The following is a 16,051-nucleotide window of genomic DNA, read 5'->3' on the forward strand; positions in this document are numbered from 1 at the left end:
AACATGAACTCATTTAATCCTCACACCAATCCCATGCAGTAGGCACTATTTTTGTCCTCATTTTTCAGTGGAGGAAACTGAGGCCGGGGAGGTTGAGGAACTTGTCCAAGGTCACACAGCCGATAGTAACAGAGCTGAGGGTGACCCCAGACGTCTGGCCTCAGAGCCTGCTCTGCTCCGTGGAGAAATGTGTGCTGGTGAGCCTCCCCTGAGTGCACCTGAGGTTGCTGCCAGGTGCCTGCCTGGGATGTGTCCTGGGAGGGCACAGGAAGGGGATGATGGCAAGGTGCCTGTGGTTGTCATCAACCAGCTCCCTATAATTCCACACTGAGCAGAGCTGAGCTTCAAATGATCAACTCTGAAAGGAACCTTTCCATTGAATATATATGAATGTACTATTTATATTAGTATTTGAGCCTGGATGAAATAAGCTTCATTCAAGGGGCATCCAAGCCGCATTCCTTTCAACCTGCTGCAGTGCTGGGAGTCAAGAAGTGCCTGTACCTGTCCCAGTTACTCCCAGACCCTCTTCCTGGAATGTAGCTACAAATGTAGGAAATCCAGGCAGTCCTTTTTCAAGAAGTGGGCATGTTGGATAATTAGTATATTTTAACTGATTCTAATACCCAGGATACATTTCTGAAATCCCTCTATTTCTTCCCTGGGGAGAGGGAACAATATTCTGTAATGCCTGTCAGCTTCAAAATGTTCCAGATAAACCCTCCATCTGATTTTTCCTCCTCTTTCATCTGTTCATTCTTCTCATCCCCAAGAAATTAAGCTTAGCTCACTGGGCAATCCTTTGTGCTTGGGCACATTTCTGCCAAGCAGAGCCCCTGGCTCAGTTTAAATCTGCCTTGAGTATTCCTTAGCAGAGAGGTCCTTGGGCTCTTGATTTAATGTGGAGTGTGTGTGTGTGTCTTCCTCCCAGACGACGTTCTAGATTTGTCTCCCACAGAGTCTGGCCACAGCTCTGCCTAGGGTGAATTGTGGGCCTCTATCTGTTGGACTTTGGTTTTATAGTCATTGGGTCCAAAAAGAAGCCATTGTGGCAATGATAATTGTCCCCTTGACTTGCTCCTCAGGAGGTCTCCTCCCTTCCAGAGAGAGACAGGCACAGACGGCATCAAATTTCAGACTTGAACCCAGAGCTCCCAGGTTGGGGCTGGCAGGCCAGCCTGTCATTTGGAATTTCTGGCCCCGGCCAGCTGGTGCATAAAAATGCTCAATCCTGCAAAATCCAAAGAAATACCAGCTATTAGGTGGCATTGTATCATGTCATCTATTGAGGGGGCCGGGTCACTGGAGCAAGGACAGGAGTGGACCCCATCCCAGGGAGAAAGGGGCAAGTGAGGTTGAGAATTTCTAGCAAAAGTCCTGCCTGGCTTAGCCAAACTGCTCTCTTGCCTCTATTCCAAAGGTACTAATGTTTCCCTTTGCCCTGCAAACACCCTCAGAGAATGTGGAAATGGCACCTGGGAGGTTCTTTCACAAACATTCTGTGCTTGTCATAGAATTATGAAAGTTGAAAGAAGAGTTTATGGTTCAGGCACCTCCACCATGAAGTGCAATGGTCAGTTCAGGGGTGTGGTGGGGATTAAAGCATTGTGCCAAAAAGCCTACAGTCTCAACCTTTTTATTTGCATTCTTTGGTCTTATCATTTAGGATTATGTAAAAATGACAGCTGCTTATAATTATTTGGAGGTTGGAGCTGCAATAATTAAAAACATCTGCCTTTATCTTACCGCTACCAGACTTAACCCCGAGAGGTTGGGTCTACTGAACTTCAAAGAGGGAAGTAAGAAATAAAAGAAAACTCCACACATTACTAACAAATTTCTAGTGATTCATTTAAATGTATAACCAGTTATTCCAACAGCCTTAAAACCTTTAATTATCTTTTAAATATATATAATTTGGGACTGCTAATTAGATAGCAATTTAATGCTCTCATGGGGATTCGGATGCACTGTCCTTCTAAAATATAAACTCCCGAGGAATAATCATTGGCATTCAAATGATTGAATTCTTCAGTTATTCAAATGAGGGTGGGCATTTACACTGTTGGAATCGTTTGAATATTCTGCTGTCAACCCCAGCTGTAGGTTTTACGGGGCTCCTCAGCAGACGGAGGGGAAGGCTACGTCTTCTCCCAGTCCACCTCCCTTGAGAGAAACAAGCCAGGCTCCTCGGAGAAGCCTCACATCATTCCAGCAGCTCAGTCAAGTCTCCTCTTAGATGCAGATGGCTCTGTTTTCTGTTTTAAGGAGGAACAAACTTTCTGGAATTTACAATTATGAAAGCTTTAATGCTAGCTTCCCAGGCATCCTCCATGCTGGTCTGTCTGCTCTTGTCTGGGCAGTTAACATTTTAATTAATAACTCTTCCCCCCAACAGGCTGCTGCAGATGGAGGAGGTGAGGGTTTCACTCTGCCTTGAGCTTCCACTTCCTGTGTATTCCTACCCCCGTTGAGATGGTCCTTTAAATTATATAAAGATGTGCATCACATGGAGAAAAGCAATTGATCAATTAGATGACATTGGGCAATGATGGAAGCCAGCTCTCCCATCTCAGCCGCACAATATGGCTCGGGTTTGCATTCCTGAGCCAGGGCTAGTAGCTAGCAGCTGAGGCTCATTTCCCCCACGAGGGGAAGGAGGTGCAGACAAATCTATAGGAATTTTTAAGAGATCATTATTCAACACATTGCATGTAATTACATTTTGATGAGCTTTTTATTGCTAATTCATCATCCAAGATGGGGCACTCTAGATACAAAATTAATCTAGTAAAACAAAGGTCAGAGTGTGTCCAGTGAAAAGAAAAGCTTTGTCCTCATCAAATCCTTTTGCTAAACAATAAAGCAGCAGAGAAACCTATCTCTAAACCAAATTTCCTTAAAGTGCCTTTTCAACTATTAACAGAAAAAAGCCAATGATCCTCAGCAATTCTAAATGTTTAAGTGTGGATTTCCCAAGCAGGCTGGTGGGAGGTGAATACATGTGCGGGGGCCTGAAATAGAATGGGAAATGTGCCTGATGCCATCATGTCAAAGCAAAGGTCTGTGTGGGTGAACACAGACCGTATTTGAAGCTCTGGTCTAGAGCAAATCAATTTTTGCAGAGAAATATCAGTCCTCTAGTGTCTTGGCTTGAGTTCTCTCTGAAGCAGACCCTAAGACAGGGATTCAAGGGCAAGATTTTTACTGGGGATGGGTTCCCAGGAAATGCCTGGAGGGACATGGCAAAGTGATTCAGAGATAGAGACAGGCTGACATCAAGCATGTGAGCACTGTGAGCAAATGGAACTGAATTCTGCTGGGGGACTCTGGGAGCCAGTATAAGCAGGTATCTCCAGGTAGCCCACCTGTGACGGGGGGAGTGCTCCCCTGTCTTTGGTGGAGGGATCCTACTCCCTGGCACATCTGGCCGGCTGCATGCCTGAGAGGAGCGGACTCCAGAAGTCAGAGAAAGTGTCCACCCAGGTGCTGGCAGCTGCAAGCCAGGCCAGCACACAGGGAAATGGTGAGGGCTGAGGGGACATGGGCGGGGCCCTTCACTAAGCATGCTCCCCAAAAGGATTTATCAACAAAACCTCAAGTCACTGGCCCTTGTCCTTCCTAAGTCTGTCCTAAATCTACCGGCAGATTCCAGACATGACATACTGAACATCCCATGCCACAGGGTCTTTGCACACACTGTTCCCTCAGCCTGAACCAGTCTCCACACTCTTGGCACAGTGACTTCTTTTTCTTCCCTCAGGGTTTCAGGGCTCAGCTTAAAATGTCATCCCGAAGAAGGGTCCTTCCTGATCATCCAACTAAGGGAGGTGCCTCTCCCGCCTTTGTGTTTTCTCGGAGCCTTGTTTCCTTTGGAAAGTTAATCCAAAATGTTTAATATTTTTTTATGTATTCATTTACTTACGAGCTTTTAAAAGAACATATCTTCTCCATGAGATTGCAAACACCAAATGTAGGGAGAATTATGCCTGTCTTGTTTTATCATTAGATCCCCAGCATCTAAGAGAGTGCTTGCCACATGAGAGGCATCCCACAAATCCATGCCAGAGGAAGGAAGGCAGTGGGAGGGAGGGAGAGAGAGGAGCCGGTGGAGGAGGGGGCCAGGGGGGTGTCCAGTAGCACAAGAATGAGCAAGTTACTCATCCAGGTATCTGAAGGGCCCTTTGCTGCTCCCAGCTGTGCTGGACTGGATCACAAACTGTGACCTCAAGCTTAAAGGCTGCAAACCGGCTCCCTGCAGCCTTCTCTGGCCACCCTTTCCACAGCCAGACACCAAGTCCTTTTATAAACTCTACTTCTGGTCAGTATTTCCACGCTGGTGCTTAATAGTATAGTGCGTCATGGATTGATCAATTTCCTTTATGTGGGTCTTCTCTCCCCAATTATTTATTATTCCACTTCCTCTGCTGGGTACCTTATCAGGCCCTGGATATATGAGGGCGAACAAAACACAGTCCGATCAGCGTCTTCAGATTGCTTGCAGTGCAGTGACGGAACAGACATGCCAAGATATTTCTATAATGTGGAGTGGAGCCCAAACTCAAAGGCAAGAAGGCTGGTGGGCTGGTGAGAGACCTCTTTGGGTTTAGGGGGTGGGTGGGGCTGAGAGGAAAGTTTTGTGCTGTGGGGAGAGGACAGGGGTGTAGAGTGTGAGCTCTCTTGGAGCTGGGGTCAGAGCCACACCCAGCAGCGGTTCCCAGACTGGAGGAGCTCATGGCTGTATCAGCCGCGCTGCTTGGGTTGTGAGCAAGAGACACCAATTCTCAACCACTTAAGCGAAAGGAGCATTTACCGGAAGGCAATATGGAATCTCTGCTCCCACCACAGTGAGAGATGAATTCTTATGAACGAAAAACAAGTACCAGAACTGATGGAGGCCCTTTTGCTCTTGACTTTTCTTTTCCTTCCTTCTGTTCCTCCTTCCTACCTTTTCCTTTTCTTTTCATTCTTCCTCTTTCCTTCCATTCTTCCTTCTTTCCTTTCTCTTTCCTCTCTTTCTTTCTTGGCAGAGCAAGAACTTAAGAAACTCAAACCTTCCATCTGCTCGTACCTTTGTATCATTCTGGGCCCCAGCAGGAAGCACATGGCACAGTCACGCTGGCTAATTAAGGAAGGTTTAATAAAGAGGCTATTGTAACGGTATGGGTAGGGGTAGGAAACTACAAGAAAGGGGGCAGTACCCTGAAGCTAGAAGCAGTGGGGACCTTTTCTTCCCCACTGCATGGAGGGACCGAGGAAGGAGCAGCCACAGGAGCCCATGGAGAGAAAGCCACAGAGAGCCAGGCTACTGGGGCTTTAGATTGGGTGCAGCTGGTCTCAGAGGACACAGAGCCAAACATACACAGTCTGACCCCAATCTCCTCTTTCCACTTCTAGTGGGTGTCCCCCACCAGCCAAACCCCACCCACAACAAACGGAAAAGGAGTCACTGCTGAGTTCCACACAGGTTGGCGCACAAGGGCAGAGAGCAGAGGGGAGCGAGAAAACTGTCTGGAGCAGCTAGAGGAGGGTCTCTAGTCCAACTTCCATTTTGTAAAAGAACCTTCTAATACAGCCTCAAAATTAAGGGGAGTTCTTTCAATTGAATAGGTTTAATTTTATAAAAAATGACATTGTCCATAGTTGTCCTTTTTTCCCTGAAGATTGACCCCAATTTACTTTCTGAGCGACACAGTCCTTGATCTAGGCATCAGTTAACCTCTCTGAATAAGCACTGACATGCGGGATGCTTTGAGGATGTAAGGAGGCGAAGCACGCAGGGGTGCTCGGCACAGAGCCTGGTTCCTAACATCCTGAGTCACAGTTGCGTCGTCCCTGTGAGTCCCCTGTCTGCTAAACCCCGTCTGTGCCCTAAGTGTCTAAGCACACACACAGCCACAGAACTTGGGGACCAAGAAGCTGTTGAGTTCTTGAAGTTTGCAGAACAGAGCATAGCTCCCACCCGACAGAAATCCAGGCACCCCACTAACTTGCTTAATCCCAAAGCTCAGGAGGTGTAAACTCTCCCCACTGCGGGCTGCAGTGCTTCCACTCAAGTGTGCAGACCAGGGCGGTTCAAACAGTGCCCTCAACAATTTCATCAAGAGGAAAGCACGCAAGGCTCTGTTTTCTCTTTTGCCAAATGATGTTTTTCAAAAAGAACAGGCTCCCTACGTGGGGGTCACGCAGCCTTGTTTATTTTTTCTCAGAGAACACATTCCTCTGAGCAGATACATTTACTAAGCATCCGTTAATTCTTTCTCTTAAATGAAATGGGATGGATTCAGACCAGGCCTAAATCGGAGTCGCCTGGGCTGTGGTTCTGAGAACGTGCGCTGGCAGGGTCGCCCGCTGCATGGGGATCAGGCACACAGCAGTGCCCGGGCGCCACCTACTGGGAAGTCTCGTTCAGTTCATCAGCAGCCTGAGTGGAGGGCAAGGTGGCTGAGAAGGGATTCCAGCATGTGGGAGCCACAGAAAGGTTTGTAAATGATGCTAGTCCCCCACACTATACACCCTGACAGGCTGGGGACAGCAGAATGCACGGTTCTGGGACAAGAGAGAGAAGCCGTGCCTGGTTCCGCCTGAGGACAGCAGTCCTGGACAGAGTGTGGGGCCCCCATTGCATGGGAAGAAATGTCCCCCAGAGTGGACTGTGGATGCAGTTGATGTGCATGCCACCTCCTCTGGGAACCACTCCTGCATCTCAGGGCATCCGTCTTCCAAAAAAGCAGACACTTCCCCTGTGAGCCCATAGCTCTTGTTGACCCCTCTTGCTGCCGGGAAACTCTTGCACCGGGCAGTGAACTTCCTGGGGGCAGAGACATCCTTCTACCTGCCTCTGTGTCTCCACTAGCTAACACAGTGTTGACTCAAGGAACATCTGATGAATGCTTTCAGGCAAGCCGGAGAGCAGAGGCAGGGACGGAGAGAAAGGAGGGCTTGACCACTCACACAGGCTTCAATTTCTGTGCCTGATATAGCAAGGACTCAACAAATGTTTGATGAGTGAACGTGTGGCACCTGCACTTCTCATTTATTGTAGGAAATTGGTATCCAGACAGTCATAAGCATCCTTCAAACATCATCAAAATCATTCAACAAATATTTACTGACTGTCCCCTCTGTGCAGCAGCAAAGTCCCAGGAATTCACAAAGGACAGCAGGAGAGAGGGTGAACACATAGACATTTCCCAAGAGTGATGCGATCTAAGGAAACCAAAGCAGGGAACGTGATGAGGAATGATGGAGGAGGAGTTTATCTCCTTTGGTCAGGGAACAGGGACGCCTCTCCACAGGCATGACATCTGAGATGAGACGTGGAGGATGAGAACAATCAGTCATGAGTGTATCTGGGACAAGATTCCAGGTAGAGGGAGGAACAGGCACAAAGATTGGGAACAGGAAGGAGTCTGGGTTTTCTGAGGAATGCGCAAAAGGGCTGGAGTGTGGCTGGAGCAGACGTGATCACTGTGGCAGCTGCACGAGCTCAGGCAGGTTGAGGAGGTGGAGCCAGATCCAGCCAGGTGCTGGGGTTGGGTTTTACTCTAAATGCCAAGGGAAGCTACATCATCTGATTGACATCTGTGAAAGTCCCCTCTGGTGCTGAGTGAATAGTGCTGGGGTCAGGGCGGCAAAAACAGGTGCCCAGAGAGGAGCTGCAATGGACTGAAGTCATCCAGGAGAGACAGGACAGAGGCCCTCACCAGGCAGTAGTGACAGAGAGAGGTGGGTGAGCTTGGGGTGCCTTTGGAACCAGATCCAATATGACATGAGGGTAGATGGCATGGGGAGGGGTCCAGAAAAAGGCACTAGTGGAGGCCACACTCACACCTGTTGAACTGAAAAGAACCCTTGGCATTTGTATTGAGTAGGTATAGATGGGAAGAAGAAATGAAGGAAAATTAATTGAGGTGTTCCCAGTCCAAGAATTATATGAAAAAATAAAACTGTTAGATGTGGGATGGAAGCAAGCTCTCGCATAACTGACGACCTGCATAACGATACAAAGATCACATTTAAACTGCATATCAAATTGTTTTGGAATTATACAGAATCCCCTCACATGGTCCATTGCTTGAGCTAACTCAGTGGGACTTCCACAAGCATTCTAATAGTGCCCCTAACTTTTAAGCTCCTCCTTAAACTGGTGTTTGACATGCACTGTCTGCGTAGCATTTAACATATATTTACATGTGTCTGTAGGAATGCCCACTTAATTCCATATGAGAGGACTATGGTCTAAGAATATTTACATTTATTAGCATGTTCACATGTCAATCCATGTATGCGATGACCTTCTGCAAGGGCCCATGTGTAACCCATGTGCAATAGCAAAAGGACATGGAAAAATGAACCGCCTGGGCATCCCTAAGAACAAAGAAGTAGATTCAGTGTTTAGAATGGGGCAGGGACAGTCAAGGAGTGACACAAGGGAGAGGCTGGTGACATCAGACAGAACTCAGGCTGCGCAGAGAGAGCTGGTGGCTGCAACAGCAACAAGAATGAATTCCAGAGGGAGTGAGAAGATTCTGTGATGTGTTAGGAAGACGATACAGTGATGTGCAGAATTTGGGCTCATTAAAGACTTAATGAGTTTGACAGAAGAACAGAAATTGATGGCGTGTCTGAATATTCTGATTTAGATAATCTGACAGCTCAGGCTCACCCGGTGAGGCCTGTGCCACACAGTTTGGTTCAGGAAGTCTACATGGCTTAGAAATGAACCTACATCGCTGAAATAGCCAGAGCCGTACAGCCAAACCAGGAAGCCATCTGCTCTGACCATCAGCTCGATGGCCCTGAATTCTGGACAACTCCCCCCTTCCATTCCTGGAGGTGGGAGAGGCCACAGCTTGGGAGGGAGGGGTCAAGGCCACAATGGAGGAGGCTAAGCAGCGACCAATGGTTTGCACAGACTCCCAGGATGGAACAGTGATGGGCGGTGGTGGTAGTGGAGAAGGAGTTTATTCTTATCCACTTGAAGGAAAGAGGAGGTCTTACCACCCATTTCATCTAGAAGGGTCCAAAATGTCTGGTCATACTCTACACGTATCCTGTCCCATTAGCCACAAGCCACTTATGGCTCTAGAGCACCTGAAATGTGGCTAGTCTTATTGAGATGTGCTATGCATGTAAAATACACACCATATTTCAAAGATTAGCATGAAGAGAATGTAAAAAGTCACATTCATAATTTTTATACTGATGGCGTGTTGAAACAATGTGGTTTTGGACATATCAGGTTAAATGAAATATCCCCTTAAACTTAATTTCACCTGTTTCTTTTTCACTTTTTTAGATGTGGCTACTAGAAAATTGTAAATTACACAGGCAGCTCGTGTCTGTGGCTTGCATTATACTCTTACTGCACAGTGCTAGTTTAGACAGATTCTAACTACAATCGTCCAGTGATGACCCTATTATTCATCCACGTGGCTGCAGGGAGCAGGCCTCTCAGTCGCTCCCACCCTCCCGCCACCCTGCTTCTCATTTCCTGAAGAACCAACCACCATAGCAGAGTGAATTTAGCACATCTAACCTGATCTGGGTTGGGGTTCCCAGCTGTTGCACTTTCTAGTCACCTCCCACCTTATTGCTTGGTGCCTCAGCTTCCTGTGTGTAACCTGGGGATGTTCACTTTTCCCATAGAGAACCGCAGATCCTCAGCCTGGCACTCACAGCTGTCTACAATCCTATGCCAGCTACCTTCAAGACCCATTTCCGCTCAGGCCTGCCCTCACACACGCCCTTCCCTTGAGGCTCTGGGCCTTGCTACCACACCTACATCCTAGACTTGCTGTTAAATTAATGATTAAAAGCTTTAACACATGCAAAACACTTTGAACAGTGCCTGTCACACAAAAAGGAATCAGTGAATGTTCAAAAACATCCTAAGACCACCACCACCACCACCAATAAACAAATACGCATCGTCCCTAGCAGTGTGTATAGTTACTTATGTGCCCTAAATATAAAACCTTATCCATCCTATGAGATTTAGAGTTCTTTGAGGCAGGGCACATCTCTGTAACCACTCCAAGTAGCTTGCTCAGGCCTAGAACATAGTGGATGTCCAGCTAGTGTTGAAGGAATGAACAAAGATTTCTCTCCATCATTCCCACCTCCCATCTCATCGACCACCATACCCAGTGGCCCATGTGACTGCCAAATTTTCATCCAGAGTAGAAACCCTCCAGCATCCTTCCTCATCTCTGGGCTTGCAGACACAGAGCAAACAGCTTTTGGCAGATGTCAACATAGGCTTCGTGGAAACAAGTCCTAGATTTTGCCTGCCCCAGGCTCCTCCGTGGAGCCCTGCCCGTGCTGTGGCTGCTGGAAGGGAGCCTTCTCTGTGTTCTCTCAGTGGTTTGACCAGGTCCACATTCCAGGCCTCCTTGGGGGAGGAAGTCAACTTAGATGTCCCTTTCTTCTAAGAAGGAGGGGCAGATGGATCACCAAAATCTCAACAAAAATTGGATTATGCTAACGGTGCCCCCTTCCCACTCTTATCTCCCTCAATGCCCTGTTGGGCAAAAGAAAAAGAGATTTATTCAGGGTTCCACATTTTAAAAAAAAATCTATAAAGCTCTCAAAGACATAGGAAGAATAAAGTGCAAGAAAATTCAACCTTGACAGTAACTATAAGCAACTATACTTTGAAATATTTTTAACCTGAAGGTTAAAGAATGATAGAGACCAAGAAAACATTTCCAGATGTTTTATAACTACTCAAAAAGCATTCCTCAAGGTCTAACTTGAATCCCTCTTGCTGTGCTCCTGTTCCATTCTCCACTCAGAGAATAGGTTCTGGCCCCCACTCATGAGGTGGTCCCCAACCACCCTGAAGATAGCTGCATCAGCCCCCAGCCTAACACGGGACTCATACACCCGGCACAAGGTAAATGTTTGTTGAATGAACGTCAGTTAGTCCACCGAAGTCATAAGCTGGTGGCAAGGATAGGGTAGTTGAGAAACACTCGGAGAAGGACTAAGGAGAGCCCAGTTATCAACAGAAAAGTATTACGTTAGCAGTTTTGCCAATTAAACCAAAGCGAGTCTGCTGAGTAAGGCTCCCACATCTGAGCTGTTCTTGGAGACGCTTCATGATTCACACCCAAATCATACAAGATTAAAGAAAATACTGGATAAAATCAAGCCAAAGATTAAGTTTGGGGGAAAGATTTTATTGGATAAATTAGAAAAATATTGGTATTGTGCTTCAGAGAAACCCACTTCTTTCCTCGGGCTGCAGGGGCAGAAACAACCTCAGTGCAGAGGGAAAGGGAACATGAATTATTTTAAGTGAGCTTGCTCCATCCTCCCATGGTGGCCACAACCCCACACTCACACACACCGTGCTCATCTGGCAGCCTGGCCAGAATGGAGGGGAACATCCCTTTGTAATAAGAATTCGATTATACAGCTGGGCTGGGGAGAAGGTGAGTCAGGTCTGAATGAGGAGTCCCTGCCCGATTTGCTAGCCAGGGAAGCTGCTGGTAGCTCGCTGTTCCTAGCTGTGTGTGAGGGTGGTTCTGACCAGGGAGGATCGGTCTCCAGTGCAGACACCAGGTTTCCAGGAGAAGCTCACAAGCTACATTCTCCAGAAGGACCCAAAGGAAGTGAAAATGAAAACAGTGGCTTTGGAGGATCCCTTCATTCATTCATTTCCTGAGTCCCTACTATGTGCTGAGTGGACTGGTGGTGAAGGAGAAGGAGGGAAAAAGCTTTCTGCTTCTGTTGTTCAGGTCAACAAAACAGAGATGAACAAATCACTTGTACATGCCAGAGCCAGGAGTAGTCCATCCATGTAGATCGACTCTTCAGTTACTATGGCTTCTAGTATTCTTCTCATTGCTGCTTTAAAAACGAATGACGACAAACTTTGGTTTCCTCCCATGGTAGGGCTCACGTAGAATCTCACAGTACAGTTGTTGTCTCTCTGTCTTCTAGACCAGAGTTGGCCAAGAAAACTGACAATGTGTGTGTGTGTGTTTCCCATGTGAGAGAGAGACAGACACAGAGAAGGGAGGGACAGATAGACAGGCTTAGCTGAGGTTGCACAGCTTAAGTTGATGGCAGACTGAAATTACGATTGCATGCAGACTGCAGGATTCCAAGGACTCTGTATCCATTCACTCATGTCTGTGTGCGTGTGTGTGTGTGTGTGTACATGTTCCCTCGTGATGTTCATGATAAAAATGTGAACCGATTGAATAATCAAAAAGTGTTCTTTAGATCACCGTACACGTCCACCACCTCCACATACTTCCAACCTTTACAGCAGCGGAGCACAGATCGATAGGGCCAACAAAACACAAACAGGGTACCGGTATAACCACGACTATCCCCATGATGTCCAGGCTTGCTTTGTCACACAAGGTTCTTTGTTTGCATTATCCCATTTACTCTGACCACCATGCTATGACATATACACTATGGTTATGGCAATATTATAATAGAAAATGATTCTCAGAGAGGCTGTGTGACTTGCCCAAAGTCATATAGCTGGGATATGGCAGGACTAGGAGTCAAGTGTAACCCGCGTGTTGCTGAAGTTTAGTTCCTTCCACTTTACTACCGTCTTTTCCCCAGGAGGAAAATGAAAAACGCAAGGCAGAGTCAACATCCACTTTTTGATCACATTCAGATGGGTTAGTTCATGTAATCCTCATTGGTTGGCATCACTCCAAACCTCTTCTAAATATCTCATGGCCTCAGGGTCAGAGACAGACAAATGGGATACATGCCCATTGGCCTAGCCATTCCTTATGTTCTTATCATGGATCGATTGCAAAATGGTTCATCTGGTTTGGGTTCTCACAAGTGAGATATGGCACATTTGCTTGGGCCATCCCATTTATGGGAACTTGACCCTGGCTACCACTTTTGGTGAAATCATTCAGTGCAGTGTTTCAACAGTGAGAAGAACAGAGACAACTTGTGTTTGTGAGTATTTGCACTGTCAGGAGATGATCAGTGCTGACTGCTTGGCCTGCTTCTCTAAGAACCCTTCGGCTGCCCTCTCAGTCGCTACAGCTCTGGAAAGTGCATCTGATGGACTATTTGCAAACAGGTCATTTGCCACATGACTAGACAATACAAAAGACCAGAAAAAGGTTGTAAGTTGACCATGCAGATGAGAGCTACTCATACCCACTGCTGCAAAGAGAGGGAGGGTACCTTAGTGACTTCCGACATCTGGTTCCATTTCATCCTTCTTTAAAAGCTGATAAATAGAAAGCTAATTCATTCACTGGCAAAAGATCCAGGTTTGATTGTTTCATTTACTCTGTTCCACTCCAACTTGGAATAAATAAGCACTGGGAACTCACCCTCGGCCACACCAAACACGTAACTCCCACCACCCCCAACCGGGCAGATTGAAAATGGGTAATGCACTAAGCTTTTTAGACTTAAATGTTTTTAGATATAAATATCCTTAAAAAGTTAGTAGACTTTTCAATCAGATTTTTCAGTAATTCTGAGTTACATTTGCAATTAGCTAATCAGTTAACTCAATATTTTTCTGATAAAAAGGTTTTCGAAATCAAACATTACCGTAAGTACCATCTTAAAGCCTGCATGTGGGATCCACATGATGCAGCCATGACTCCCTTAATACCAAGGTGATTACAGCAAGTAGGATGGTGATGAAGCTCAAACCGGAACTTTTCCTAAACAATGATTCAAGCAAGAAGCAAACTGGTCCCCACAATGCTTCACCAATAAACTTTCTATAGCAGGCAGCGCCACCATTTTTTAAATTTTGATGAAAGGGAAAAAGACACGGGGGGTGGGTGGATGCGTACATGTGAAAATGTGTCTATGTGTCTAGATTGCCATAGGAAATGACCTACACTTTCTTAACTTTCAAAGGCAAACATTACTCTATTACTATTTATACTTTTGTATCTTCTTTAGAATTAGCTAAACACACACAAACCCAAAGGGAGTCCTTCTCTCAACAGATTGTGACTAGTCCAGGAATAGCAAATGCATGGCCCTCACTCCCAATGCTCCTCCAGAGTCCACAGAAGACACTACCAATGGACCAGGGCCTCCTATCCAACAAGCCTGGCTGCCCTCAGAATCCTCCTTAACACAATGCTCCAGGCAGCTTCTCCCCAGGGATCAGGGTAGACAATGATACCCTGGGCTCTCCTGGACTTGGCCCAACCCCACTCACTTCAGAGAAAGTGAAAACGATGCTAGACAAAAATGGTTTACACGTCAGGTCACCAAACAATGCTACTGGATATGGCTTAAGTAGGAAATAGAGAAAATCTCAATTGTTCCAGTTAAACAAAAAAGGTATTGTTGAATACCTTCGACGCAGGAGGCACTGGCTTAGGCAATGCAATTTGGGGGCAAATCCCACCGTAATGAATTTCCAGGGATCCTGTGACTAATAGGTTCTATCAAATGTAACTTGAAATAAGGGGGTCTCAGGTTGGAGTGTGAGAGACTATTTGTTACATAAAGGTACCCATTATGATGTGTTTCAAGCTGTCTAGAGTAAAAACTTTTTCCATATATTGGCAGATGTGAAATAAACGCATATAGATATATATGGATTTATATATAAAAGCATGATAGTAAATACATTTATCCTACATTATTTATATATCGTAAGTCAAAATACTAGTTATAAACTATTAAAACAAGCTTTAGTAGAAAATACTACGAATTGAGCTTTTAAAGTGAAAACTGCTGTAAAGCGTCATCACTGTGGAACTAAAGAAAATCTTTTAAAATCATAAAAGGAGAAACACAGAACTAAGTACTTCTCTTACCAGTGGTCTGAGTTCTGGATGCGTCAGGATATATCCATTATTTGTGATTGCAAAGGCATAACCGTGAATCCCTAACTGTAGGAAGAAGTGAGAAAGAAACCTTCATTAGCTTGCTCCCTAGTGAACTCACGAAGCATAAAGCAGCCCGACATTTAGTAATTTACAGCTTAAACTTGGCATTCATAACCCTTATCAGCACAATATTTCATTAAAATGAATGCAAGACGCTGATCCTTGACATTTGGTTGGAAATGAAGACCTGTCACAGGATAAGCTCAGCAAATAGCACAATTTAAAATGTCACATCCCCACGTTGGCATCCAAAGGCCTTACTCTGATTTATTTTAAATGAAAACAATTACATTTAAAAAAAAAAAAAGAAAGTGGCCAATGTTTCTGGAAAGAGTCTAAGTCCAAGCGAACAGGATTTTATCCACCTGGGTGTCTTCTCTCTCTGTGATAAAGAAAGGGGGGGCCTCACTTGGACTCACATCTAGGCTGCCTACAATTCTACACCCATAGGGGCCATCTCAAGCATGCGCTCTCCTAGGCAGTCATTTTCCATAATTCTTCAAGGATGAAAGTGTCCCCACCAGCCCATATAGGAGCCTGCCAACCCCTTTTATATTCTTTCGTCTTTAAATTGTGAGGCTGCCAAGCTTTTCCATGCATGCTTCCATCGACACAAAGCCTGGGTAATTTTCTATGCAGGGCCTCACTTAATTTATGTTTTCTGACTAAATGGGACTATGGGAAATAGTTTGAGAGCAATGAAATGTTTTATTAGCTTTAAAAAGTATGTAATCAAATTTAACACTGCACTTATTTAAATAATAATCCCGGCTTTTTGACAATATTTCTATTACACAGTTGACTGCACCCATTGGCTACAATAAATTTACCTACAAATCATTCATGTATTAAATGGCCTCTGGCATAAAACCCATACTGATCTCTCTCTCTGAAGAAAGAAAATGTAACCCACTTTTGCCAGAGCAGTGAAAGGGGAGAAGAAAAAAAATCCTCTTTTTTTTTCCGATGAGTTATTTCACAGTTCTGAGCTCTCACTGCTACTTTTCTTTAAAATTGTCTGCCGCTCATGTTCTTGAATATGATACTATTAAATGATCCAGACAACAGAATTTACAAACCAAGAATGACCCCGTCTGCTTGTTAGCTTAACGTCAAGGTGATGTGAAATTAACTTCAGAGAATTTAACACCGGCAATTAAAAGTTTCCTTGCATTACATAAAGC

At 45.5% G+C, this 16,051-nt stretch overlaps 1 protein-coding gene across 4 annotated transcripts in view; it reads right to left on the reverse strand.

The window, feature by feature from the left end:
• The window catches only part of CACNA2D3 (calcium voltage-gated channel auxiliary subunit alpha2delta 3), an 832,052-nt gene that overhangs the window by 182,488 nt on the left and 633,513 nt on the right, over positions 1 to 16,051 (reverse strand). For all 4 annotated transcript variants that reach the window (XR_011526928.1, XM_070574989.1, XM_070574988.1 and 1 more), the window contains one exon: positions 14,796 to 14,870. Coding sequence is in view for 3 of the 4 variants with exons in the window: in XM_070574989.1 (XP_070431090.1) it covers positions 14,796 to 14,870 (75 nt within the window). In the remaining variant the exon portion in view is untranslated. The remainder of the gene's footprint in view (positions 1 to 14,795; positions 14,871 to 16,051) is intronic.

Source organism: Equus przewalskii, chromosome 15, assembly GCF_037783145.1.
Source record: "Equus przewalskii isolate Varuska chromosome 15, EquPr2, whole genome shotgun sequence".
In the NCBI taxonomy this organism is placed as follows: Eukaryota; Metazoa; Chordata; class Mammalia; order Perissodactyla; family Equidae; genus Equus; species Equus przewalskii.